Source organism: Silurus meridionalis, chromosome 21 (genome assembly GCF_014805685.1).
Source record: "Silurus meridionalis isolate SWU-2019-XX chromosome 21, ASM1480568v1, whole genome shotgun sequence".
Lineage (NCBI taxonomy): Eukaryota > Metazoa > Chordata > Actinopteri > Siluriformes > Siluridae > Silurus > Silurus meridionalis.
Window position 1 is genome coordinate 15776404 of NC_060904.1, and position 27182 is coordinate 15803585.

At 39.0% G+C, this 27182-nt stretch overlaps 2 protein-coding genes across 2 annotated transcripts; one reads left to right on the forward strand and one right to left on the reverse strand.

Moving 5' to 3' along the window:
* The first annotated feature begins 81 nt into the window (after positions 1-81).
* On the forward strand, positions 82-17613 carry nek10 (NIMA-related kinase 10). Its single transcript, XM_046877381.1, has 36 exons — positions 82-178; positions 1476-1565; positions 1651-1711; positions 1826-1941; positions 2262-2360; positions 2460-2544; positions 4264-4305; positions 4391-4469; positions 4559-4626; positions 5549-5628; positions 5705-5791; positions 6211-6435; positions 7112-7251; positions 7474-7535; positions 8020-8085; positions 8164-8228; positions 8306-8408; positions 8901-9029; positions 9370-9507; positions 9691-9736; positions 10310-10431; positions 10656-10758; positions 11308-11383; positions 11461-11590; positions 11885-11955; positions 12510-12711; positions 13031-13136; positions 13329-13409; positions 13498-13546; positions 13819-13850; positions 14071-14171; positions 14732-14842; positions 15604-15694; positions 15769-15821; positions 15920-15972; positions 16994-17613. Exons 2-36 carry the CDS (start codon positions 1504-1506, stop codon positions 17034-17036), a joined length of 3177 nt encoding a protein of 1058 aa, XP_046733337.1. The 5' UTR covers positions 82-178; positions 1476-1503; the 3' UTR covers positions 17037-17613.
* A 1891-nt stretch (positions 17614-19504) lies between these two features.
* nr1d2a (nuclear receptor subfamily 1, group D, member 2a) lies at positions 19505-26151 on the reverse strand. Its single transcript, XM_046833988.1, has 9 exons — positions 25778-26151; positions 23012-23233; positions 22282-22370; positions 22056-22200; positions 21393-21680; positions 20997-21187; positions 20704-20889; positions 20402-20612; positions 19505-20272 (listed from the first exon to the last, which is right to left on the reverse strand). Exons 1-9 carry the CDS (start codon positions 25794-25796, stop codon positions 20076-20078), a joined length of 1548 nt encoding a protein of 515 aa, XP_046689944.1. The 5' UTR covers positions 25797-26151; the 3' UTR covers positions 19505-20075.
* Positions 26152-27182: the final 1031 nt, after the last annotated feature.

Below are 27182 nucleotides of genomic sequence, written 5' to 3' on the forward strand. Positions count from 1 at the left end.
TACGCAGCACGTTCTAATATCGCGGCTTCTCATTGGTTGTCTCCTGTACACATTTAAACACTGAGACATTCGGTTCGTTTACAGACTTCTTGTTCTGTTGACTGCAGTTTTTCTCCATTCAATTGCGACCTTGACTTTAAAACTTCCAATGGCATCAGGTGATTTCGATCAAAAACAGGTGAGAGAAGCAGGACAAGTAGCGGAGGACGTTTTGTGGCGTGTATAACCAATTAATTGTTTTATTATCCTTTTTTTATTGTATATTTACCCTTAAGACTGTCGGACGAGAATTCAAGTGACTCCTTTACATGGTGGTGGTTAATAATTAACAATAAAAAAATGAAAAAACGAATTAAAATATTGAATCGCGATTAATCGCACAATTGTCATGAGTTAACGTGTGATTGATCGCACTTTAATTGCACATTTGTGGTTCTAAATTTACCTTAAATTAATACTTTTTAAGTTTTTAATACTCTAATCAACATGGGATGTACATTTGTTTATTATTAGTGAAACCGAACTCAACATAGAGCATGAAGACAAAATATTATAAAAGTTATTTAAAAGTAATTGTGATGTTTTAAATTTACGTAAATAATCAGGACACCAAACAGAACTTTCGTTATGTTTCCTCACGGACGGTTTTTATTGACGCATGTGTGCATCAGGGTGGATTTTGATGCTTGATTTGAGACATCAGTTAAACAAATGTGGGTTTTTTTTTATATATCTTAGTAAAGAAAGGACGTTGTGAAGGTTTTAACTCCACCCCTTATATATATACAGTATATATTTCAATTAATTGCAAAGTCCCTCTTTGCCATTTAAATGAACTTAATAAAAAAAAAAAACATTTAGTATTTGATATCATTGTTCTAACTCTGTTAAACATGGTTAATCCTTGAGTGCTGAGTGGACAAACAAAACCCCACAAATTCTGACGAACTCCAAGCATTAATTATGCAAGAATTGGCTGCCATCACTCAGGATGTGGCCCAGAAGTTCACTGACATCATGCAAGGGCAAATTGCAGAGGTCTTAAAAAAATATTGACTCTTTGCATAAACTTTATGTAATTGTCAATAAAAGCTTTTAAAACTTATGCTTGTAATTATACTTAGTATAGTAATATCTGTCAAAAAGATCTAAAAACACTGAAGCAACAGACTTTGTGAAAATGTAAAAAATTGTCAAAACTTTTGTCTACGACTGTATTTTTGGAAAAAAAAGTGCAGGTATGCAAAGTACACAAATGGGGAAATAAGAAAAGGCCGCAAGAATGTATTTATAAATGCAAGTTTGTAAGTATGTGTGTGTGCTAGCATGTAAACAGTCTAAGTATAACACTAAAATAGTTAAAGAAGGCAAGTAGCCAGACACCTATATGTTCTAGTATGCAAGCAGGAAGCTATAAATAAATGCAAGCAGTGTGTCACTTGTTTTGCTTGTTTTGTGCAATGTTTCACCTGCAGGGATGAACGAGGGACAACCTTTTCCAAAATGCCTCCTCCAGACAGACGAGCAAAAACGCTTGATAGGCCAGTTTCAAAATCTAAAGAAAAGTAATGCATGTATTTCATTACAAAAACTAAGGCTATTTCCAGTTCTATTCAATACTGTATGTCCTGAAGTTTTGCTGATTTTCAGAGAGCTTCCTGATCTACGGAGGCTTCTTTCATTGCTCTCCATGCCGTTTTCTAAACAGCAGGTACAAATGAATAGATGGGAGATTCTCTCTTAATAATTCGACATGCCATTCTGTAACAGTAGTGTGTCAAGTCATCCTTGGAGTATATGTAATGATATTGTTTATACGTTTTAGTCTGGAGGAAATCAGGGTAAGAGCAGTAAAAAGCCTCAGAATTCCCCTCATGTGAATGAGAACAGAAAGCAGAAGGGGTACACAGCAGCAGAGGCAGCAGAGCTCGATAAGTTCAGGTAAGTACTTTCCAGAGTTTGTGTCCGAGGTATAGCTGTAGACATTTCCAGCTTTGATGTGACATCCAGGGGATCCTCCAGATGTATTTAAAGTATGGAGATAAAATTGTGATTTTTCTTGCATTGCCAGTGCTTCCACACATCCAGTCAATAGATCAAGCACCAAGGCTTAGACCATGTTGATGGTTTATATTCACCCCATCAATTGTAATCATTTGTAATATTCATCAACCTCGAGTAAAGCCTATGACCTGAAACAATGCATACTTACATATATGTTTCCAAAACAGAGCTACTGATGGATCATTTCTCTTCCACAGTGTAAAATACAGAGAGCAGAGGCATTTCTCTGGACATCCCCATCACACCGTCTTCTTAGATATCTTCACTGCCCTGATCAAAAACCGACTCAACTGCAGGTTTCCCGATACTCAAATTCATCAAACATATGCAAGTCTCGCTGCAAAACACTCATCACTTACTATCCTCTTTGTTTTGCATGTGACATTGTGTTACAGTGCGTGGCTGTGCCATTCCTCATCCGAAAACATCCTCCGGGTTCTAATCTGCCTGAGACTGCTGATAAGAGAACAGCGTTACCAGGTACTATTCTTAATCATGGATTAATTATGTATATATTCTTATAAAAATACCTCATGCCAATATGCCATATATGTGAATATTCATTTAATTAATTTAATATATACATACACTTCTGCACACACTTGTTAATAATTTTTACTTTCTTATGCTTCATTATAACTTTTTTCTCCTTTTCTTCTTACTGTTTAATATTGTTAATATTTAATATTTAATATTTGCTGTAGTTTGCGTGTAGCCTTACTTAAGAATTTCATTGTACAAACTGTCATTCGTACATATGACAAATAAAATGTGAAATTTGAAACTTAAATGTCAGGAAAAACAACATTTTCTAAAAAAAATAAAGAAAAATAAAGAATGACTGAAAATGACCCAGAAACCCAGACGCCTTTGGTTATCGACACTTTTAAAAATAAGGTGCCACGAAGAACCAAAAAAAGAGGCTTTTTTTACAACAATGACCTAGAAGAATTTTCCCAAAGAACCTTTCAGTAAAAGGTTCTTAAAAGAACCACCGTTGTTTTTTTTCTTAGTGCCATAAAAGAACATTTTCTGGTACTACAGAGAACGCTTTCCAAGAAACCTTCGCAAGATACCAAATGAGACACATTATTAAAAAACTGTCTATTGCTGTCTAGTTCTATGTTTCATCGTAAGGCCAGATATATCTCATCCTTTACTGTTAAAAGAAGCCATAGAAGAAACATTTTTGGTTCCCCAAAGATTTGTTCAATTTATGGTTCTTAAAATAATTCTTTCTTCTTAGTGCCATAAAGACTAAATGCCTCAAAGATTTGTTCATAGAAACACACAAAAAAAAAGGTCTTTGTGAAGACTTTCTTGAAACTTTGATTTCTTTGTGGTGAAAATGGTTTTTTAATTAATTAAAGATTAAAGGTTAAAGGTTATTTACACTCAATAATCATTAAAAGGAAGTGGTAGCTTGGTGGCTAAGAGGTTGAACTTGTACATCTTGATTGTAGCAGATCATTCTTCTAAGAACCATTTGCTGACAGGTTCTTTGCAAAACCAAAAAAATGTTTCTTTTAGGGCATTGCTGCACAAAAACACACCAGACACGAATTCAGAGGATTTTACACAGAAAACAGTCGAAGGATCAGAGAATGCTTATGTTGTGTTAGATTTAGTTTTGTGTTTGTGTAAATTTTGCGATGCTACTGATGTCTTTATTTATATGGTTTTCACACCTTCGTTCAAGTCCACATGTGTCATGAATCTCATTTCCTCATTTTCACTCTGTGGTCTGTAGCCTGTTGTCGTGTAAAGTGTAATGTAGTGATAATGTTGTTGCATTGTTTTTATGGTGCTTAAGAGCATCATGCACTTGAACTAGGAGACCCACACCTGTTCCAGCATGACAATGACCCTATGCATTATAAAGCATTAGCTCTATGAAGATATGGTTTCCATGGGTTGAAGTGGAAAATCTTGAGTTGACTGCTGTAGAGCACTTGTCTCAATCACACCTTTGGGATGAAATGGAAGACTGACGGCACCCCAGGCCTCCTCACTTCACCCACCTCAGTATCTGACTTTACCAACACCCTTGTGGCTGAATAAGCACAGATCTCCACCAACACACACCAAAATCTTCCTAACAGCAAATGTTCTAAAAGCTTCTATCCTTAAAGTGTGTGTATTGGGTTATAAAATGTTGATGTCCTGAACTGTCCTAAATCTTTGATCATATTTCTTTAGAAGGTGTTTCACGAGCTCCATGGCTTGATCCACCTTATAAAGGTAAGGACTGGCTAGAAACAAGTGCAAAATAAGTATTTGCAATGCTTTGGAAATGTTTCCAGGATTTATTTACCTGCATTTTCAGTACATGGAGTCAGTCAGCAGTGCACATCTGGATAATAAAGAGTGTGTCCTGGAAACCGAACAGCTCGTCACCATGACCTGTAAGAAACACTGAAGCACTCAACAGTAACCTACAGTCACATTTTGTTCCTCTTACATTTGAAATGATTTTATTTATATTATTTTGTAGATGTTTGTCAAAAACTGGCCATGGTCGAAGAGCAGAGAAAGTGGTTGATTGACTGTGAGGCTCATAAGGTTGGTTTAATTTGAAACCCTTCTTGTAAAATTGTGGGTTGTAGACATTATCGAGCTAGTCAGCTAGTCAGCCTTCTCGCTAGTTATTTTGAATTTCTCGCTAGTTATTGTGAATTCGTGAATGGTTTTCCTCATTTTCATCAAATATTGACATGATTTGCGATTGATTTATTTATTTATTTAAGTCATCCTTTACGAATGGAGTTTCACACCTTACAAATAAGTCAGATGGATTTCATAGATTTTAAAGTTAACCCACTGTAGACACTAAAAACTCCTCTGCACAGTTTTATCACCACAGTTAATATCAGCCCAGTTTCAGGCATTTCATGATATAGTCACAAAATGTGTGTTTATAGACTCTTCAATCGTGATGTATTTCAATAGGAAGTATTTTTGGTGTCTCCGCCCAAGGTTTTTTTTTTTCTGCCGCTGTATACCACGAACGCTGTATTGTTTTTTTCTCGTTTGTTAATGATTTTTTTATCTTTAAGCACCATTACTCAACATTGAAGCAGGAGATTTTGTCCTTTTTTTATTGCATTATACTCGATAAGCTACTCGCTATTAAACCATCATCAGTGGTTCCTTCCAGTCAAAATACAGTAAATATATTCTCCTGGTTAATTAAGGAGACTGCGTTAATTAGAGAGACACACATTTATTATAGTATCACCCTCACTCCTACCCTAACAGTATATTTTCTGCCTTATTCTCTGATAAAAATGGGAAAAAAAAGATTACCTTTGGCATTTCTGCCAGCATTACCCATGATCCTCTGCCTCCGCAGTCGTGCCGAGTGACACGAAAAAAGAGGGAAGTTCATGAACACGAATCAATGGATTAAAGTTTGTGACTATATCACAAAATGGCGTGAGACTGTGTTGATAATATTGATCATTCTGATCCTTGTGATTCTCAGACTATGGCAAGGCTCCTTTCTGCACGTGACAGTAACGTGTTATTAGGCGCTCTTCTGGCTCTCACTACTCTGGCAGACAGGTGAGTTTCCTGAACACGATTGGAGCAGATATACACATCCTTACACTCTTAGACTCTAATGCGCCGGCTTTCTTAGTCCCGAATGCAAGGAAAAGATCGGAGAGCTGCGTGTTGTGGAGAAACTGTTGGTGATTTTGCACGAGTACGACATGATATCAAAAAGGTAAGACTCAGTATTGGAAAACAATGACTTGAAAAAAACAAATAAACAGATGGATTTATGAATTGTATTTATCCCTGATGAGCAGCCATGGCAACTGTGGCAAGAAAAAACTATTTTAGATGTTATGAGGAAGAAACCTTAAGAGGAACCAGACTCAAAAGGGGAACCCATCCTCATTTGGGTGATATCAAGAGTGTGATTATGAATCTTAAAACGAGCTTAAAATGAGCACCGGAGTGAGAGATTATGAGTAATGTCCTTTCTACAGTCTTTTACAGTTGACGTTGTGGAACCAGGGGCTACTGAGCAACTCAGTAGATCCTATCAAATATTGAATATATTAAATATATTGATTATAGTGGTGTGTGTGTGTGTGTGTGTGTGTGTGTGTGTGTGTGTGTGTGTGTGTGTGTGTGTAGGCTCAGTGCAGAGCTGCTGCGTCTGCTCTGCCCCGTACCAGCCGTTCGTGAGCAGGTGTGTGAATACGACGGTGTCCCCATCCTACTCAGCATGCTTCACACTGATCATCTAAAGCTGCTCTGGAGCACTGTATGGGTTCTGGTCCAGCTGTGCCAGGATCCAGAGGGCAGCACCAACATCCGTGCCTGGGGAGGAATTCAGCAGCTCTTGCGAATCCTGAAAGGGTCAATTATTTCCTCTCACTTTTTCCCTGTTTGGCACCCAGTGCTCATCCGTCCATATTTATTTTCTCTGGGTTTACGAGGTGGTATCAAAAAGTTTCGAGACTGGCTTCTGTTTACAGGGAAGTAATTTATTTATCTATGTTTACACACGATCACCTTTAAAATAGTCCCCTTGCACAGCAATACAGCGCTCCTGCCACTTCTGGAATATATCTTGGATGTATTCTTTTGGAAGCAAGTCGGTGTCAAAATGACGACCTCTGTTCTTGAAGCACGTGTGAGACTCAAAACACGTCAAATGCAACATCGCCATAGACTTGCCGAATCATGTTAAACGTCAGAACTTCACGTTCGCTGTCCATAATGAAATCGCAGACGTGGTAACTCACGTGGTCAGATTAGCACCAGTTGCACACACTGATTTATGAAGCTCGGTGCTTCCTGTGACTGTGCGTGCTGCCATCTGTTGGCGAGTTACAAATCTACACTCGAAACTTTTTGATGTCACCACATACATTGTATTCTATTTTAAGTGCTAGTTAGAATAAAAGTGTGTGTATTGGGTTTTAAACCAAAGTTGATCACATAATGGACTCAAAATGTACTAGTACTAGATTTTTATATGCTGCAATTATTGGAATTTATTTAATTGATATGTGTGTGTGTTTTTGTGTAGAGAGCGAGTGTACGTTTTCGATCGTTCCTCCATAGCGACTCTCTCCAGTGCTAATGCTTCTGGTCGTCTGCACCCACAACACGTATGTGAGAATCTCATTTCGCATGAAGCGGAAGAGAACACGCCGGCCTTGCATGCTGGTGAGCTCAAATACAAACACACAGATATACACTTACATACACACTCACATACACACACACATACACACACATGTAACCCAAACCTCTGGCTTCACTTCCTCTACACATTTTACTGCCCGCTGTGTGACACATGCATTATACATTGGGATAAAAATATAAGCTTTACATTCGAGTTCATGAATGTGAGTTAAAATGGCCGTACACTGTTGTTGCTTTTGCTAGCGTGCTGTGCTGCGATAACAGAGCTGATGCTGGACGATGCTGCGGCCCACCACGTGGTGCAGGTAAACAAAGTGTCCAGGGAATAGGACTGGATGGATGGATGAAATTATGGATTTATGGATAAATATATATTTTTTTTTTCTAAAACTGTGTTTTGTTTGTGAGTGTGAGTGTGATTTCTAAAAAATATGCAGCTAAAGACAACCTTTAGTTTTAGCGAAATGTGTAAAATTATGTTGAATCGAACCTTTTGTTCTGTAACAGTGTTCTGTATAAATCAACACACATGGCTAATACCCAACTAATAGCATAATGACAGACATGCTACATCTTTAGCTACATGCATTTCATTAATGTTGTTTTTAAAACACTTGGGTTTTTTTTTTATTGCCTGTTTGTTCAATTGCTACAATTCAGTCAAACTGACATGCAGTGAATCATGGGAAATCCACAAAGACTTGCTAGCAATGTAGCATACACCTTCTTGTGTCGAAGTATGTTTTTTTTAAGCATGTGATTTAGCAGTTAAGCTCTTTCCTGTCCCAGGAGAACGGTGTGTACATAATAAGCAAACTGATCCTGCAAAATGGACCAAAAACAGCATCATTACAGGTATATAAATATTCAATTGCCATTATTTACGTTATACTTATGCTACGAAGCATCGCTGAGGTCTGTACATTTTTGTAGTGTTACGCTTTCCGGACTCTGCGCTTCCTTTTCAGTATGGCACGTAACAGACATCTTTTTAAAAGGTACAAATGATTTGATGATTTAATATCTTGTGGCCATTTTGTTTACTGAATATTAAATTGTTCATTGTTCTCCACAGGATCTTCCCACCAGAACTGTTCGAGATGTTTATAGACATCGGGCATTATGTTAGAGACATCTCAGCGTACGTCCCTCTGCAGGAAAGAATCTCAATCCTCTCGGTAAACTTATTTTATCCATCAAACTCTTATCTTCTTCTTCTTCTTTCGGCTTCTCCCATTAGGGGGCGCCACAGCGGATCATTCGTCTCCATACCCCCTCTGTCCTCTACATCTGCCTCTTTCAAACCAACTACCTGCATGTCTTCCTTCACCACATCCATAAACCTCCTCCTTGGTCTTCCTCTTTTCCTCCTTCCTGGTGGCTCCATCCTCAGCATTCTCCTCCTGATATACCCCATGTCCCTCCTCTGCACATGTCCAAACCATCTCAATCTCACCTCCCTCACCTTGTATCCATTAACGTCCTATATGCACTGTTCCTCAAATGAACTCGGTATTGTCTGAAGGTTCCTTCATCTTTCTTTTTAAATAATTTTTCTTGTCTTGAATTTCTTTTCCTTGTTCTTTACACATTTTTTCTTCCTTTTCACCCTTTTCCTTGTCTAGTCTTTGTTGTCATATTTTGAAGCACACTTTAATGCTTGTCTGCAGACTGAAGAGCTTGACGGACTGAAAGAACGGATCGAGGCTGTGAATCAGAACCGCCCTCCTCTCAGAGTGATTAACGGCTACTCCATTCTCGAGCCTCTGGGCACCGGAGCCTTCGGCACTGTTTTTAAAGTGAAGCCCTATTTTGAAATCATGTTTTAATCATATAACCAGTGTTAGAACTGACGTACTGTATATTATAGAACTATTGATTATTAATTATTCACTGTAATAACTCTGAAACATGCTCAGGCATACAAAATATACAGGATTGTTGCCATTAGAGACACCTTGCACTGTCCAATAGGACAATCAACTATCAAATACTTTCAGGTGTAGTTTGTGTAAATATTAGATTAGATTCAACTTTGTTGTCATTGTGTAAGGTACATGTACAGAGCCAATGAAATGCAGCGCAAATATATGAACATGTTTATCCCCTTTTTTTTATGTTTTATTTTCTGTTTTGAAGGTGCGTAAACAGGGAGCGCAAAACTGTTTGGCACTGAAGGAAGTTAATCTTCACAATCCTGTTTTCGGTCACGACAAGAAATCCAGAGACTGCAACGTGGACAGAATAGTGTCCGAGCTCACCATCATCAAGGAACAGGTCAGAAACTGCAAGTGTGGCATACCTTACATTCAGTACTGCCCCCTAGTGCTCATACTAATACATCGCAGTATTTAACACAAAGGACAAAAAGACTTCTGGATATTAAAATATATCCAATTTTAAATATATATTATATTTTAATTAACTCATTTATTTATTTATTTGCTTGTTTGTTTATAGATGACACACCCAAACATTGTGAAATATCTCAAGACATTTTTAGAATGTAAGTATATTTACATTATTTATATATATATATATATATATATATATATATATATATATATATATATATATATATATATATATATATATATATATGCACATTTGAATTATTTTTTTATTTTTTTATTTTTTTACTTTGAACCAGGATTTCTTTTGGTTTTAATGTTGGATTGATGTCAATAAATATAAAATAAATTACACATTTTTTTTTTAATTTATAAGAAAAAACAATTAGATCAACATATATTCAGTACACGATTATTAAATTTTATTTCTAATAAATGCATGACACATTTATTTATTTATTTATATAGTTTGTTTGTTGATCTATTATCTATTTGTCTGTTAGATTTTTCTAATAATTTTCATTGTTGTTGTTTTTTTCCTTTTTTTTGTAATTAACCCATAATCATGCTGTTCAGTTCATGCTATTTGAGCTTTTCTTCTGTATTTGTATATTTTTTGGGGGAAAAAACCTCACTGAGCTAAAAATCTTTATCGTCCACTATTTAGATACTATGATCTGTACATATTATCAGTGTTTTTTTTTACCCTGAATGCCTTTGTGTATCAGGTGACAGGCTGTATATCGTCATGGAGCTGGTTGAAGGTGCGCCGCTCGCCGAGCATTTCAGTTCCCTGAAAGAAAAACATCAGGCGTTCACCGAAGAACGAGTGTGGAACATTTTCATCCAGGTGATCGAATGTAAAATTGGAATTGATCTAAATAGAGATTTGACTTCTCAGTTTCCAAGTTCTCAAGGGTCAGGGTTCAAGCATGTTCATGAAAAATAAAATGGTTAAAAAGATAAAATAGAAAAAGAATCTGCATTGCATATTTAGATGAAGTACTTTTTTAATCCTTTCCTCGATTATGTAATGATAAATCTTGTAAATGATTGTCATTTTTTGCTCCACAGATGTGTCTGGCGTTACGGTACTTACACAAGGAGAAGAGGATCGTCCACCGAGACCTGACTCCCAACAACATCATGCTGGGAGAGAGAGATAAAGTCACCATCAGTCAGTGAAAACACATGTTATATATAATCATTTCTTAGGGATAATTTTTGCTGTTTGTCACATGTTTTGTTTTAATGGGTATTGAAACCTCAATATTGTGGTCATTTTACCTACTATGCAGATTTGATCAAAACCTAAAATCATCTGAATCAGTGCTCCTGAAAAATACCTGTTTAGGGCAAACTTTATTTTAAATATTTTATAGTTGCTGCTTCATAAAAATGGAAAGGAAAAGTAATTGATTTGTAATATTTTGAAGTGACCCTGAAACAGATTTGTAAATTGGGTCGTAATTCATATTCAGTCATAATCTTAAAAAAAAAATCATGGATCAACAATAGGATTTATTCATTTACTTACTAAATTTATTTATTTATTTATTCATTCAATTTAGGCTTCTATGGTGGATATTTTCTGTAATATTCCTTTTTTTGTCACACTTTTTCTTTATAAAATCAGCTTTAGAAACTCATTGTACAAAAAATAGCTGGTTGTTAAACAGAGAAAAAACAAAACAAAACAAGAAATCTGTCTTTTTTTCTTTTACAGCTGATTTTGGCCTCGCAAAGCAGAAACAAGAAACCAGCAAATTAATGTCTGTGGTTGGGACCATTCTCTACTCCTGGTGCGTACTGTGTTTGTGTAAATTGATTCTGAAAATGCTGAGTAGTATTTTTGGTTCACCGGCTCACTGTGTGTTAGTCCAGAGATCGTGAAGAGCGAGCCGTACGGAGAAAAGGCTGACGTGTGGGCTGCCGGCTGTGTCCTGTATCAGATGGTCACTCTCCGTCCTCCGTTCTACAGCAACAACATGCTCTCACTCGCCACCAAGGTCACAATGTTCATTCTGAACACTTCTCTAAGATGTTTATTTGGGTAGAAGATTTGTGTGTTTACAGATTCTTAGTTCCACCAGTGTTCGCGCTGTTTTTAGCGCTCGCTAATATCCTACAGTGAGGAATTACCAATGGGACTGAAGATGCTTGTTAAACAACCTACTAATAATAGTTACTCTGGCAACCAGAACTTTATAGCGCAGGGACTATATTCTATATGGACATTATCCTGCTAACCTTTTTACTTTCTGTTCCTGTTCTTCTTATTACCTCATCTTCGATTTTTTTAGATTGTTGAGGCTGAATTCGAGCCCCTGGAGGACACAGCTTTCTCAGAAAGAGTTACAGACATGATAAAATGGTGAGAATATCATCTATCTATCTATCTATCTATCTATCTATCTATCTATCTATCTATCTATCTATCTATCTATCTATCTATCTATCTATCTATCTACTAACTAACTATCTATCTATCTATCTATCTATCTATCTATCTATCTATCTATCTATCTATCTATCTATCTATCTATCTATCTATCTATCTATTTATCTATCAATCTGTGTGTCTGTCTGTTGATATACACATCTGAGTCTGTGTGTATGACTATCTATCTATCTATCTATCTATCTATCTATCTATCTATCTATCTATCTATCTATCTATCTATCTATCTGTCTGTCTATCTGTCTGTCTGTCTGTCTGTCTGTCTGTCTGTCTGTCGGTCCATAGTCTGTCTGTCTGTCTGTCTGTCTGTCAATATACACATATCTGTGTCTGTGTGTATGACTATCTATCTATCTATCCATCCATCCATCCATCCATCCATCCATCTATCCGTCCATTTATCCATCCATCCATCCGTCCATCCATCCATCCATCTACTTACATATTCCCTCACTTGCTCTCGGCAGGTGCCTGACCCCGAATGCAGATTTGCGTCCCGACATCGTGGAAGTCAGCTCCAGAATCTGTGATCTGATAATGAAGTTCCTGGATGGGGTGAACACCTCACATAACACACTGGAAAAGAGAGCCGAGCGTGACAGGAGGCGAGCGCAGAAATACTGCATCGAAAGCAACCGCTTGAGGCTCACCTGCTGCAGGCTGCCTCAGGTAGCTGCAAAACATCTGGATGAACCTAGAGAGGAGCTCCATGTGACTTACACATTTTTTTCCCATAATCTTCTAAACAAATAGCAATAGAGTGATGAGGCTCAGAACAATCGTATTTTATGCTGACGAATACTCCACATAAGCAGATTTTAAAGTGTATAGTTGTTGATAGAGTGAAGTTAGTTCACTCTACATGCGTTAGAAGTCAGAGCTTCAGTAAATTTAATATTTGCTGTCTGTCTGAACCAAGGAAATAAAAGTGAACTATAGAATTGCATGGCATCATATCTTTTCCATTACATATTTAATCCTCTCTCAGGGAACAGACTTATATGATGAGCTGCCGGTTGGTCAACACGTTTCCGAGTCTGGGACACGGGAACGAAGCTTCTCAGACTTGGTAGATGAACAAAATAATGTACAAGGTTTGTATTTACTAAGCAAATGCTGAGAAAATGGACTGAAGGTATTGGATGTGAATTAGAATATACAAACTGCAGAGTTTATTATCCATGTATTGATGTTATATTACATTAAAATGTGTTTTTTTCTGCATATTTTTTTCTAATATAATAAGATCTTGGTCAAAAGGTAACACTGCTGTTATTTATACACAGATTTTGCATTAAGTCATGCCTCAACAACGTCCTCAGTCCTGAGTTCAGCCTCAGCTCAGACACATCTACACCAACATCGCAGTGAGTCCTTATTCAATTTAATTAAGATTTATTACTGCCACATTTCTCTAGAATTTTGAGCTTTTTTTTCTGAATTGTGTACACTCAGCTAAGAGCCTGGACAGCTTTTCACTTCCAGACGACCAAAGCCGAGCTGGGTATGTTTGTATAAAAGAATCTTTTTTTTTTAATAAGTACATCATTATGAAAAGTACCTTATATTGAGTTGCCAATTTATTCCCCACCAGACTGATTAGTTATTATGGTGGTGATGTAGCTATAAATAAAAAGCAACACTTTCATGAATAAAAAAGTATTATCTCAGAAACTTGCTGTTGTTTTTACTTCTCAGTCAATATCTTTGACTTTTTTTATTTTTTTCTTCCTTTCTTACATGTCATAATTTTTTGTTTTTTTTCCTACCTTTCAGTGGAGAAATCCTAAAGCCTAAAGCTCGCCCAGGTACATTGCACTTAATTACTGAAAGAACCAACTGACACCCAATATACTGTAGTGTATATATATATATATATATAAGTCTTATTCTTCAGATATTACACTCGGCAGTTTGATTAAGGTATATTTGAAATGATATGATTATTACAGGTACAAGAACACTTTAAAACATTACCAACTTCTGTTTCATTAATTTTTTTAATCATTTTTTCCTTGTGTACCACAGGATCAGCAGGAATCTGCGTATCCCACAGGAAAGTCCGTGAGATTGATGATCCCAACCTAGGCCTTCTTAAGCTTCTCCATAAAATCATATTCATTACTCAGGTAAGACCGTATATCATCATGTTCAAGCTTTTAAACACTTTTAACTTTCAGGAAGCGTAAATTCTTAAATGTAGAAGTAGACCGATTAATAGCTTTTACAAATTTTTGCCAATCAGTTTTGCTGATTAATTTACAACGATAGTTGATTGCTGGAACTATCGGCTCTTGGCAAAAATCCATACCGATATTTTTTCCGGGTTGCGCTGTCATTATACAGTACAAGAGCGGCCACTAGAGGCGAATCACTGTTTGTTTTGACACGTGAGACTGCGTGCTGCACAAAGGGCGCTATATTAATTTTATTAAATGAAATGTATTAATTCTTTAATTATATTTATTTTTTAAATTTTTTTAATATTTATTACTATTTTGCATGAAGTGTTAGGTTTGTTAGTTTTTTATCCAGTATACATTTTATTGATTTTTATACATCTATTGATTAATCGGTCATCGTCAAGTACGATTCCGAGCTATCTTCATCGGTAAAATCCATTATAGGTCGACCTTTACTTAAATGTTAACCTTTTCTCAAACAATTCTGTATATTACATTGTTTTCAGCTTCCACCAGGACCTCAGACCAGTTTTCAGCGGCGTGTACTGGAGCGCTTCAAAAAATCACTGTTCCAGCGTGGGAGCAGTCCGTTTGATCTAAAGATGGCGCTCAATAAGGTAAGCAACAAAATATTAAATACTAAGCTTTTGTGTTAATATAGAAGATTTTGTCAAGGGATGCTTATTTTACATATTTTATTTGAATGAATCCCTATTTTTAGAGGTAGGACAAAGGTTTTTAGGCTTTGTCTTTCTTTCTACTGTATCTACTTTATATACTGTATACGCATTTGTAGTAAAAATTTTTATGAATGAAAACAAGTACATAAACGCCAGTAATGCTACACTATAGGGACAGATGTTTGTGGACACCTGACCAAAAGATTTGTAGGTGCTTTAACATTTCATTCCACATTTGGTCCTCATTAGCTGCTGGAATAACCTCTACTCTTCTGGTAAGATGTTCCACTAGATTTTGGTGTGTGCTCATTCAGCCACAAGGGTGTTAGTGAAGTCAAGTATGATGTAGGTGAGGTGAGGAGGCCTGGGTTGCAGTCAGCACTCCCATTTATCCCAGAGCTCAATAGCTTACCACTCAAGATCTTCTAATCCAAACCATGCAAAAAGATCTTCAAATAGCTGGTTTTGTACACAGGGTCATAGTCATGTTGGAACAGGTTTGATTCTCCTAGTTCAAGCGAAGTTCAAATTTCATGCTTCTTCATTCAAGATATTGTGTGCCTCAAACTTTGTGGTAACATTTTGGGGAAGAACATATGGCTAGAAAAGACAGGTGTCCCGATAATTTTATTCTAGTCTATAATAGAAGCAATAGTAGCTACATTAGCTTCAGAACTGTGTTCTGTTTCTTTTAACAGGTGCTTCAGGGAAGTCAGGAGGTAGTAGAGCTGGGGTGGGGCAGCAAGAACTGGTGGTCTATGGCGCAGTCTGGTCGAGCTGAAACCCACGGTAAGATAACATGCTCTTTTCCTGTAACGTGAGGCAAAAACCACAATAAAATCTTAAAATTGTTGTTCTTTTAGGAGATTTGGGCCCTTCAAGTCCACATGAGGGCTTCACTTACGAGCAGGTACAGGTCAGTTTGTAAGATTCATCCTCCTCAACCATTATATGGCCTGCAGGGTTGTTATGGCTTCCATTGCTTTACGTTTGTATGTGTTTGCTGTTTCTCAGGTCATGATTGAGGAAGTGCTGGAGCAAGATTACTACAGCATACCTGTATCTAGGTATTCTTCCCAATTCTTCTGCATGATGAATCCAAAAACTCACATGTTTTGTTTGGTAGTTTTGTGCTTGACCAACAAAGCGAATGTAGCTAACAAGTTAGGAGAGCTAGTAGCTATCTTCTTGTGCCCCTTGTCCTTGCTGATGAAGTTCCTTAATGTAATACCAGCTTAATAATATGCTAATGGTAGTTAATTTTTTTGTAATATTTATATAAAATGCATTAGGCTTACCTCAAATGTGAAGTATAAGGTCAGAACTGGGAATTTTATGATTATAAACTTCCAGCTACAAACTGGGAAAAACCATAGATACATCCATGTTACTCTGTTGTTTACAACAATCTATCTAGCTAGCGCTAATCATATACTATATGGACAAAGGTTTGTGGACACATAAGCATTAGATTCATATGTGCTTTTTGAACAAGGGTGTTAGAAAAGTCAGGTATTGGTGTAGATGAGGTGAGGAGACCCTGGGTGCAGTCACCCTTTCAATTCGTCCCAAAGGCGTCTAATAGGGTTGAGATCAGAGCTCTACAGCAGAATATCTTCCTCTCCAACCCATGTAAAGCATATCTTAATGGAGCTGGATTTGTGCACAGGGGCATTGTCATGATAGAAGAGGTTTGGATCTCGTAGTTCAAAACCAAAAGGCATCATATACAATTATATGTCTTCAACTTTGTGGTTAAAGTTTGAGAAGCTGGAAATTTCAGGTGGTCCAATACTTTTTACCGTATAGTGTATGTACCAGTGATAATCATCAGCAAACAGGAATTAGGTGTGATATCTTCACGTGACCGTGTGAGGTGGCCGATGGATAGTGTAATCTTCAGAGAATTGTGCAGAAAAAGTGATTCAGATCGTAAAGTAGTTTAAATTATATATTTTAATGTTAAAATATCATCCTGCTTGTAACTCAAGTGCAAAACTGGTTATTTCAGGTTTTAAAAAATCTTTGTGGTGGAGGTGAACATTTTCCATTTGGCTGAATTGTTCCTGTGGTATTTTCTCTCTGCAGGAGCGAATCCGAGACAGGAAACAGCCGAACTGCCAGCCCGTGACTTCACTCGTCCTTGTGGGGTGATGTAATATACCAGGAAGCCGAAAGAACAAATTTTGCTTCTTCCACACCGAGGCATTTTTGCTTTAAAAATTAAGAGTTTGGAGTGACGCAAGGACGTGAAGCAGAGCAGGTCTACATTCTGAACTGTAGGAACTGTAGCTCAGTTGCATGAATCTACTGCTCAAATGTAATCGATCTTATTCGAATTTATTATATTGCACAGTATATATTAGTTCTGACCTCACATCCTGCACAACCTTTGCCTGCATGCTACCTGTACATAACTAGCTTCACAATTATCTTAAACAAATTAGGGGTTTGGAGCCCCTTCGACGTTGAGCTTGTCTGCACAAACATTTATATGAAGCTCATGATTATGAATGTAGGATTATTTTCTTGACATTCCAGTTTCAGTCTCAAGCCTGAAATCTCAGTTCCTGGTTGTACTTTACTCTGAAACTATCAGATTATCAGATAATCTTTGTTTTTTTTAACTGAACTTGTACAGCACTGGATTAATTTGAGTTTTTCTGTCTGAGTTAGTCCAAATTTGAATAAAGAGCTGGTTGTTTTTCCTTGTCAGTCTGATTTATATACCGGTTTTAGAACAACAAATGCTTCCATCCCCAAAACATTTTTCTTCAGGGCAGACCTTGCATATTTGAGCAGGACAATGCTAACTGGATCTATTAAAATAGCAAGACTTCATAGTAGACTTCCAGCCCGCAGTCTAGACTTTTTGCACATCATGAAGTGAAAAACACAACAAAGGACACCTGGAACTGTTGAGCAGCTAGAATCCTTTATCAGACTCATATACAGTAGGACAGCATTCCTCTCCCAAAACTTCAGCAACTGGTCTCCTCAGTTTCCAGATAAATACGAGCAGAAGACATGATGCCACACAGTGCTAAAGATCACCCTGTCAACTTTTTTGATTAAAAATGACAATTTCTTTTTTAAAATGGTATATATTCACAATTTTAACATTTATTGATGTTGCGTCCCAAATATTTAAAAGTTTTCGTAATTGGGGTTGTACATTTACAATTGTTAATTACAGCAAAATAATCAGTAACGGTGTTATAGTTACTACCCCACTGATAAACTTCCTATTGTGAAGTGTTTTTTCTTCTTATACCACAGCAATTTGTCAACAACTGCATCCAAGCGCAACACATACTTTTTAAATTATTTATAGTTACGCTTAATGTGGAACTTCCACAACGCATCTTATCTCACAGCAGCTTCACAGAAGGTGCTTGACACTAAAAGACTTCCAGGACACATTCCAGATGTGGCAGGTACGCTGTATTGTTGTGAAAAGGGAACTAGTTTAACTAGTCAAAACTTTTATATATCCCATGTCCTTCATCTTCACATAAGCAAACCTTCTCAATCACGTCTCTTACCTTATCTTCAAAACGTCCTACCTGTAATTCTGTCCGTCCTCATCACTCCCGATGCAAATCTCAGCAACTCTGCCATCTTCAGCTCCGCTTCCGTACGTCTCTAAACCGTACAACATACCAGGTCTCACCACTTTCCCCACTTCACTCTTGCAGATACCCTTCTATCCTGAATCCCTCCTGCCACTCTTTTCTTCACTACTCCAACACACCCTCCATTACTTTGCACAGACATTTAAACTCATCCACCTTCACACCTCTAGAACTCATAAATAATAAGAAAGAAAGTGTGACATTTTTTTATAGTTGTTATAGAGTAATAGATATTTATTCATATACTATATATAGATAGATATCTTACACAACAGAGCACAATATGGACATGAAGAATATAACATTACATTACATTAAAGATATGGAGCTTCTTTATCATGGTTAAAGTTCGCATGTGCATAGTGATGAGGAGACGAGGTTCGGGTCGAGCCTCGGCCCGATTTCGGTCTTAATCTCTTCTGTAAAAGAATGTGTACGCTTCATATCAGGTCCGATAGTCCTTAATACACATTCACACTGGTAGGAACGGTTCCTCCGGTGATGGAAGATGGACTCCAGCGGGTCCATAATGCTGTGGCATCAGGGTTATGCATAGACTCGCGTACAAAGCGTTTTACACGTACGTGTGCTTCGGTTCTGTTCTGCAAGAGCAGCGGCTTCTTGCTTTCGAAAGCGTTTAACTGGTTACCGTTATACATTCATGGATAAAATACGAAAGACGTTTTACACGTGAACGATGACGATGGCGAAGATGGAGATCAAACGTCAAAAAAAAATTTTGGACAGGATACCACATTAAAACTACTCAAATAACACGGTCATGCATTAGCACCGATTGCACGTTTCCAAAACTTCGATACAGTTCCACTTTGATCAAGTGTGCAGAGAATAGTGCAGAGAAGCAAGCGCAGGACCTGGTCGCCGTCACGGGGAGAAGATTACAGCAGTGACCTCCGGCTCGGTCTCACCTGCGCCGTCCACATCGTCAAGTCCACAACGTGTGTGCAATTCACTTTAGACGGTTTTATATACTGTATATATTATATACGTACACAAAAAAAAAAATACAGCATTCATTTTCTTACAGAAGTCCAGAGCTGAGATGCTGATTGTTTTTTTTTCTGTCCTTGTTGTAAAGAATAAAACACTTAAAGACAGATTTAATAGGAAAATAATCACAATCTAATAACAATGTATAAATGATCCCACCCGAATGTTGACTGTTTTCTTTGAGTCGATTTCTTTGAAACATCATCTTCTAATAGCATGCAGATGTAACCTTAATGTTCTTCAGGGTCTTAAAGGGTTTAAACTGAAATCACCCCAATCTGGCAACCCGTTTATCTTATTATACTTGTGGTAGATCAGTACATAATGGGACAGAAGAAAAAAAAGAATACATCACTTCTCTGGACTTCCATAGTTCCTAGATCTTTTTTTTGACATAGCAGTAATAGTAATAGTAATAATAATAATAGTAATAATAAATCTTTTGTGTTAAATACATTCAGGAAGGAAATGTACAGCCCGGTCACACGGCCCGTTCTGGTCCGAGAGAGCAGAGCAGGTTCCTTTTAAGGGTGGACCTTGAAGGAGAGAAGCTCCTCCGAGTGCATGTTGTTGAGGGAACGAAGCTCCGGGAGCTTCAGGAGCAGCTTGGTGAAGATGGCAGCCTCGTTTGAGTGGTTTCTCATGATCAGGTTCCTCAAAGCTCTGATCAGGTTCTCCTGCAGAGCTTCTACTGAGCTCACGTCTTCGATCCCGGTGCGATCTGCGAACAAGGAGTGTGGTGTTAGACTTAATAAAAAAACCATGCAGCTGATTCTTTAGTGTTTGAGCTAAAGGTTTCCTACACATGTTTCAGACTCAAATATGCAGACTTCGTAAAGGAATTTCGTACCAGCAGAGACGAGAACGAGCGCAGTGAAGAGGCTGATCTCCTCGGGGCTGAGCTGCAGCGCCATGAGCTTCTCGCTGAAGTCGAACATGGAAGAGAGCAGTTCTCCGGCACCCATGGACCGCAGAGCCTCCACGCTGTAGCTCCGCCCGCTCAGAAAGCTCACCGTGCGCTGCTTGACGTCGAACAGTGAGGAGAAGCGCACCATCAGCACCTGCGAACGCAACGGGGAGCAGATTTACGGTTAAGACATGGCACGTGGTGACCTGCGTTCGTGAGGACGGTGCTCGGTGTGTGCTCTGTACCTCGAACGTTCCCGCCTTCAGCAGGCTGACCTGGTCGTGCTGCGAGAGCTCGCGAAAGCCGGGGATCTGTCGGGCGAACTCCACCACCTCTCGCACGGCAGGCGTGAAGCTCATGGAGAACTCCTCCCATATCTCGTGGCTCGACTTGGATGGGTCCACTATGGGGGAAGTGTACATGGGGCATACCTGGAGGACATGGAAATCGTTTTTATAAAGGCGGTCAGGGTGATGCTTACACCACCGTGCTTTACTGTCAAGCTTTAGTGTTCTTAGGCAAGGCAATGGATGCTCACCAGGTGCCTTCGGTTAGCTGATGTTCCCGTGAGCTCGTTCAGATTGGGTCTGCTGTAGTGGCAGTAGGAGGCGTTGTCGGGCTGAGCGCTGCTGTGGTACCTGATAGTGATTTGCTGCCGACTTTCACAAGGCGAGCTCGTCACGTTGCCGTTGCTCAGTCGTTCTGAGAGGCCCAGTGAAAGAGTGCCCCCTGATGGAGAAAAACAAATTTTTAACATTGCATTTCAGAAAAAATTCCTAGACAACCTTTAGCATTTTATTAAATTATAGTTTATAGCAGTTGTCTTCAATGTTTTTTAGGTCAAGGACCCCCAAAAGAAATGGGGCAGGGACCCCCTGATACAAAATGTGTCAAACATAACCACTGCTAATCTAACCTCCGTGATTCAACACACCTGATTGCGTTAGATGAAATCCGTCCGGCTGAGGCGCTGAATCCTCCTCGCCGCTGTCCGAAGACCCCAAGCTCATAGTGTCCATGGGCACTACTGACTCGGAGTCCTGAGAGCACTGCGGCGAGGACGGCGGCGAAGGAGAGGACGAAGAAGACGACGGAGAGCAGGAGCTTGAGTCCCGGAGCACCTGGTGCAGCTGCGCGCCGCTCATCACGCTGTTCATGGCGTTCTGCATTTCCAGGAGCATGCGCTGCTTCTCGCGCTTCGGGATGCGTCCGAATCGCACGGCTGCCGGAAGAGAATTGGAATTTATCGGTGAGGTTTTCACTTGTTATGTAACAGCGGAAGAGCGCTAATGATTAGGTGAGGGAGTGACATTACAGGGAAGGTATGCACAGTTATGTAATAACTAACATTATTATATAAATCTAACGTGACACAGTGGAAACCCGAGCAGGAAATTATCATCAGCGTGATTTTCCAAAACGTAGCTCATTTGCATAATTTCAATAGAACTTTCCTGCCCATGTTTATTCACTATTTATTCAGGTACATATTTCATTTAAACGCCAGCTCTACGTATCACGCATTAGTTTCCCGAGTGTTTTTTCCGTCCCGTCATGTGCATTTGAAATTTCAGAAAAGAAAAAAAAAAGTGCTCACCGTCCCGTGACATCCCGACTGCTAGGCACTTCTTGAATCGGCACTGCTGGCAGCGGTTTCGGTTGATGCGCATGATGGTGCAGTTTTCGGACTTCATGCACTTCTTGTACTGGATATTCTGCTGAATGCTCCTCCGAAAAAAACCCTGAAAAAGTTCGGTAGGCGCATTAATCGAACGGTTCGCTAAACATTCAGAGACACTGCATTGGTTAGGGTGCGTTCTTACCTTGCAGCCTTCGCAGGCGTGAACGCCGTAATGGAATCCCGAAGCCACGTCGCCGCATACTTTACACAGCAGCACCATTCCATTCAGCTCTGCACGCGGAAACACAAATAGGTGGCATGAGATATATAGCGTTTACGATAAAGTCGTAATAACGATATTTTTACGATATTTTTTCTCAAAATCAGGTAATAAAATATACAATTCAAAAATTGTTGTTTGGTAACAGCCAAAGTGTCTTATTACACTAATTGACTAATTAAATAGAAGAATTTGACTTAAAATATGAAAAAAAAAGGTAAACTATGCGCATAATAGGAACAAAATCAATTTGAACTTATTGGAAAAGTTTAATCTCCATCACTACTGTGAACTGACCACCACAAAGAATATAAAGAATATAAACAAATTTTGGGAGTCAGTTGTTCGGCACATTAACACACTCAGCTAAATATCCTCTAATAATCGTTTTTAATAAAATCCCCTTAAAATAGTGATATGTTAGTCAAAAACTCCTAGTGTGAACATTGACACTGAACTGTGTGTATAAGGAAAAACGAGGGCAGTATAAAGTCGGTTGAACAGTCATAGGATTAGAGGTATGACCTTTTGACAGTCACTCTGGAAGGTGCCTTTGTCAGTCATACTGAAAGAGGTGTGGTCTTTGTGTGTGTTGGTGGAGAAAAACTGACAATAACAAGTCACTTCAACAAAAAAAAAAAACATGACTTACTCGTTATGCTGCTCTTGGTTGAGTTCTTCTCCGATGCAGGCATGCGAGAGCTGGCGGGTTTGGGGACCCCGAGAGGCCTGGCGCTGGGCATTTCCATCTTTAGGTTCTGAGTTGTTGAAGGAGGCAGGGTTGAGGGCTGTGAGTGGACACTGGAGCTGTCACTCAAGCAGGATTTGGGGCTGAGGGCTGAGCCGGAAGAGCAGATGTACGCTATCACACCCGCTGTAAAAAGAAGAAAAGTAGGAGACTTGTAGTAATATAATTGCCGGGATCAATGGCACGTTTCACAGAGACACAAGTAAAACCAATCAGGAATAACATGATCACATTATAACAGGTGAAGTGAATAACACTAACTCTTTACCATTAGTGGGTGGGATATACCTGGCAGCAAGTGAACAGTAAGGATTTGAGCGAGTTTGACAAATTGTGACGTCTAGACGTCTGGGTCAGAGCATCTCCAAAACTGCAGCTCTTGTGTATCTAAAAGTGCCCCAAGGAGGGAACACTGGTGAACCAGGCTCATTAATACACGTGAGGGGCAAAGGCTGGCTTGTGTGGTCCGACAGACGATCTCCTTCAGCTCAAATTACTGAAGAGGTTCATGTTGTTAAAGCTCGAGGGGTCAGAACTGTTTTGGCAGCAAAAGGAGGACCAACACAATGGTGGTCATAATGTTATGCCTGTCCATACATTTATTTATTTTTATTTTTTTAATCATACACAGTCCGAGTACAGGCCGACACCAGAACGCTGTACAAAAGCGAACATTAATACCAATGACATAGCTAGCTGTGCAATATTCCATTTCCTGTCTGAAGTACATACAAGTCAGCAGGTGAGCAGATTGCTGCATTGGTTGGTTTTATCCCACTAGGGTAAAATTGATATCTGGGGGTCAAAGGTGCAAGTGTGGCTCTTTGGCCCGTTTCTCATTCTTCCACGTCCCAATTAAGGAATGCAAAAAAGGTTACAGCCTGAGCGTAAATAACAGCAAATCCATACAAAGGTCAGCACTAAACCCCTCGGACTCCCGCCACATGTATGTTCCTCACTCCCTAAATTACACGGTTTTCACATGCGTTGCTCCGCAGTTACTGAATAATTCATAGTACTTGGTGAATAATGTGCTTTAGATGTGAAACAAAGCTTTAAAGAAAAAAAAGAAAGAAAAAAAAACACCACTACTGAGGTGCAGATTGAGTCAAATTACATCATCTTAGGAACATTCAAATATTATGGTCTGTATTGGAAAATTTTAACTGATGACACGTCTTAAATCCATAGCAGCCACGATTGTCTTTATCTCTACGAGTCAAAGTTCAATAAAATCAATGCGTAAAAAAATACTAGATGTACAACTAACCTAGAAGATCTATCACCTCAATATCTGTCTGTCTGTCTGTCTGTCTATCTATCACCTCAATATCTGTCTGTCTGTCTGTCTATCTATCACCTCAATGTCTGTCTGTCTGTCTGTCTATCTATCTATCTATCACCTCAATGTCTGTCTGTCTGTCTATCTGTCTATCTATCTAACACCTCAATGTCTATCTATCTATCTGTCTATCTATCTATCTATCTATCTATCACCTCAATGTCTGTCTGTCTGTCTGTCTGTCTATCTATCTATCTATCTATCTAACACCTCAATGTCTATCTATCTATCTATCTATCTATCTATCTATCTATCTATCTATCTATCTATCTATATATCTATCTATCTATATATCTATCTATCTATCTATCTAACACCTCAATGTCTATCTATCTATCTATCTATCTATCTATCTATCTATCTATCTATCTATCTATCTATCTATCTATTTATCTAACACCTCAATGTCTATCCATCTATCTATCTATCTATCTATCTATCTATCTATCTATCTATCTATCTATCTATCTATCTCAATGTCTGTCTATCTATCTATCTATCTATCTATCACCTCAATGTCTATCTATCTATCTATCTATCTATCTATCTATCTATCTATCTATCTATCTATCTATCACCTCAATGTCTATCTATCTATCTATCTATCTATCTATCTATCTATCTATCTATCTATCTATCTATCTAGTAAAGTGGATCCTATTAAATTACATTAGCATTCACACACACAAACACACACACACATACACTCTCTCTCCAATAGACAAGAACAGGTTACCTAATCCTGCGTGACAGAGGATTCCCACAACCACCCACCCACACGTGTCTGGAGCTTACTGGCCTGGGCCGCGTCCCAAACGCCATCCGAATGCCCTTAAACATCTTACGCAGCCCCCTGGCTACTTCAGTCCCTGAGCGCCAGTGTCTGAACTGTCGGATCGCCTTATCGCGCTGTTTCCATTTTAGCCGAGGGAGTGCGCCTAGGTAGGGAGCTGAGAGTGATATGCACCCGGGCCCCGGAAAAGAAAAAAAAAGAAAAAAATCTAGGTCACGGCACCAAGCTCACATGCTGCTGCGGAGACGCTCCGCTCCGAATTATGCAATGAGCTACGTCACCGGAGCACTCGACCAATCAGAGGCAAGGGAAGGCCGACTGGCGTACACACGGGCACATGGGCAGGCGGGGAAAGCCATGTGAGCCGGAGTGAGAAGAGTACAAGCACATAAACACGCTCTCTGTGTGTCTCCATACACACCCCTCACACGCACACCAAAACGTGTAAAAATGTCACGAATCAAACGCGTTAAAAAGAAAACATCTCGCTTTATTAATAAAAAACATGCCTATTTGGAATGGAATGATTTTTTACCTGGTTTTCTTGATCCCATTTTCCTCTTCTCCGTTTTGATAACGCGTTTCTTGAATGAATGGTTTTGGCACCTAACCTCGAATCCGAAGGAGAAGAAGAAGAAGAAGAAAGTCCTCAGAATCGCAAGATTGGACTGAGACAGGTCATGTCACGCCAGAGATATCCGGGGAATCTCCTCAGGAAGCTCCTGACTAGCGAAATAAATAAATATATATGTATACTAATAATAACAATAAAAAACACACAGTCCAGCCGCTCGTGTGAGGAGCGCTGTTGCTGTTCTTGTGGAGAAGCTGTAGTCCTGCAAGGTCTGGATGTGCCTCTGCTGCTGCTGCTGCTGCTCAGGAGAACTGAATGTTCTGAGGTTTGTTGCTATGGGCCATTTCTCCGCCCCCCCTCCTTCCTCTCCTCCTTCCCCTCCCTCTCCCCCCCACTCATACCGCTCCCTACCCCCCTCCCCCTGACCGCGCGCGCTACACTCACTTTAACCCAGTGACACAGTTTCCACAGAGCGGGAGGGGGCGGGGCTACAGGAGGCGCAATCTAGCGACGTCACTGCAAGCGCGAGGACGCGCGTTCCCTCAGGAGAGTTTCAATGGCGGTGTACAGATTTCTTTTTATATATTAACCAGTGATGGACACAAAACACAAACCGTGTACTTAAATAAACATAGAGATACACTAGGTAGAAGTTGAGTAAAAGTATAAAAGTATTTGCCTTTATATGTAATTAAGTATCCAAATTACGTTCCTATTAAAATCTTTGTCACAAGACTTTTGCTTAATCAACTTATGTAAAAAAGAATCTAATGTTACAAAAAACACTGATTCTCATAATATGATCATGAGCCCAAAACCTTCTTTTCAACTACTTTTAAAAGAGAAAAGGACACAAATATGGTCGCGGGTGTTGCGGCAAGTTAGAAGTCAGGGGTTTCTTATATCCTTTATTCCTCTCAAAATGTTCTTATACATCATCTCTAGCAGAAACTTCGATATCAACCTTATAAAGCGACCACCGGGATTTATGGTTTTCCATGGGGTTTCTTTTCTCATGATTTCTAACTTTTCTCAAAAATGTCCTTGGAAATGTATCTACAACCAAAATCTAATTCCTCTTCTCTGTCCAGTCATTGTAGAATGAAAAAAAAAACAGCTATTGAATCTACATGATTATATTTCAGCTTGTGCATTTTGCAACAGATGCGATTTGCATGCTTTTGACCCGCGTGCTCTCTGACCATCCAATCAAAGTAAAAAATGCTGATGTTATTGGACACCTGCTAGATGGCCTCCCTCAGGGTTGCAAACTCGCAATCTGATTGGTTAAAGCGACAGCTTCAAGCAGCATATACTTTAAACTATAAGTGCCAGCAGTGCTGACCCTGGAGGCCTGTAGGTCAGA

Coding starts and splice junctions, on each gene's coding strand:
- nek10 (XM_046877381.1), top strand. CDS start 1,504: ATGCCTCCTCCAGACAGACGAGCAAAAACGCTTGATAGGCCAGTTTCA. Junction 9,737..10,309: donor TCTCAAGACATTTTTAGAAT/GTAAGTATATTT, acceptor TTTGTGTATCAG/GTGACAGGCTGTATATCGTC. Junction 15,822..15,919: donor TCACTTACGAGCAGGTACAG/GTCAGTTTGTAA, acceptor GCTGTTTCTCAG/GTCATGATTGAGGAAGTGCT.
- nr1d2a (XM_046833988.1), bottom strand. Junction 21,188..21,392: donor ATTTCATCTAACGCAATCAG/GTGTGTTGAATC, acceptor TTTCTCCATCAG/GGGGCACTCTTTCACTGGGC. Junction 20,273..20,401: donor GCTCGTTCTCGTCTCTGCTG/GTACGAAATTCC, acceptor CCTTGTTCGCAG/ATCGCACCGGGATCGAAGAC.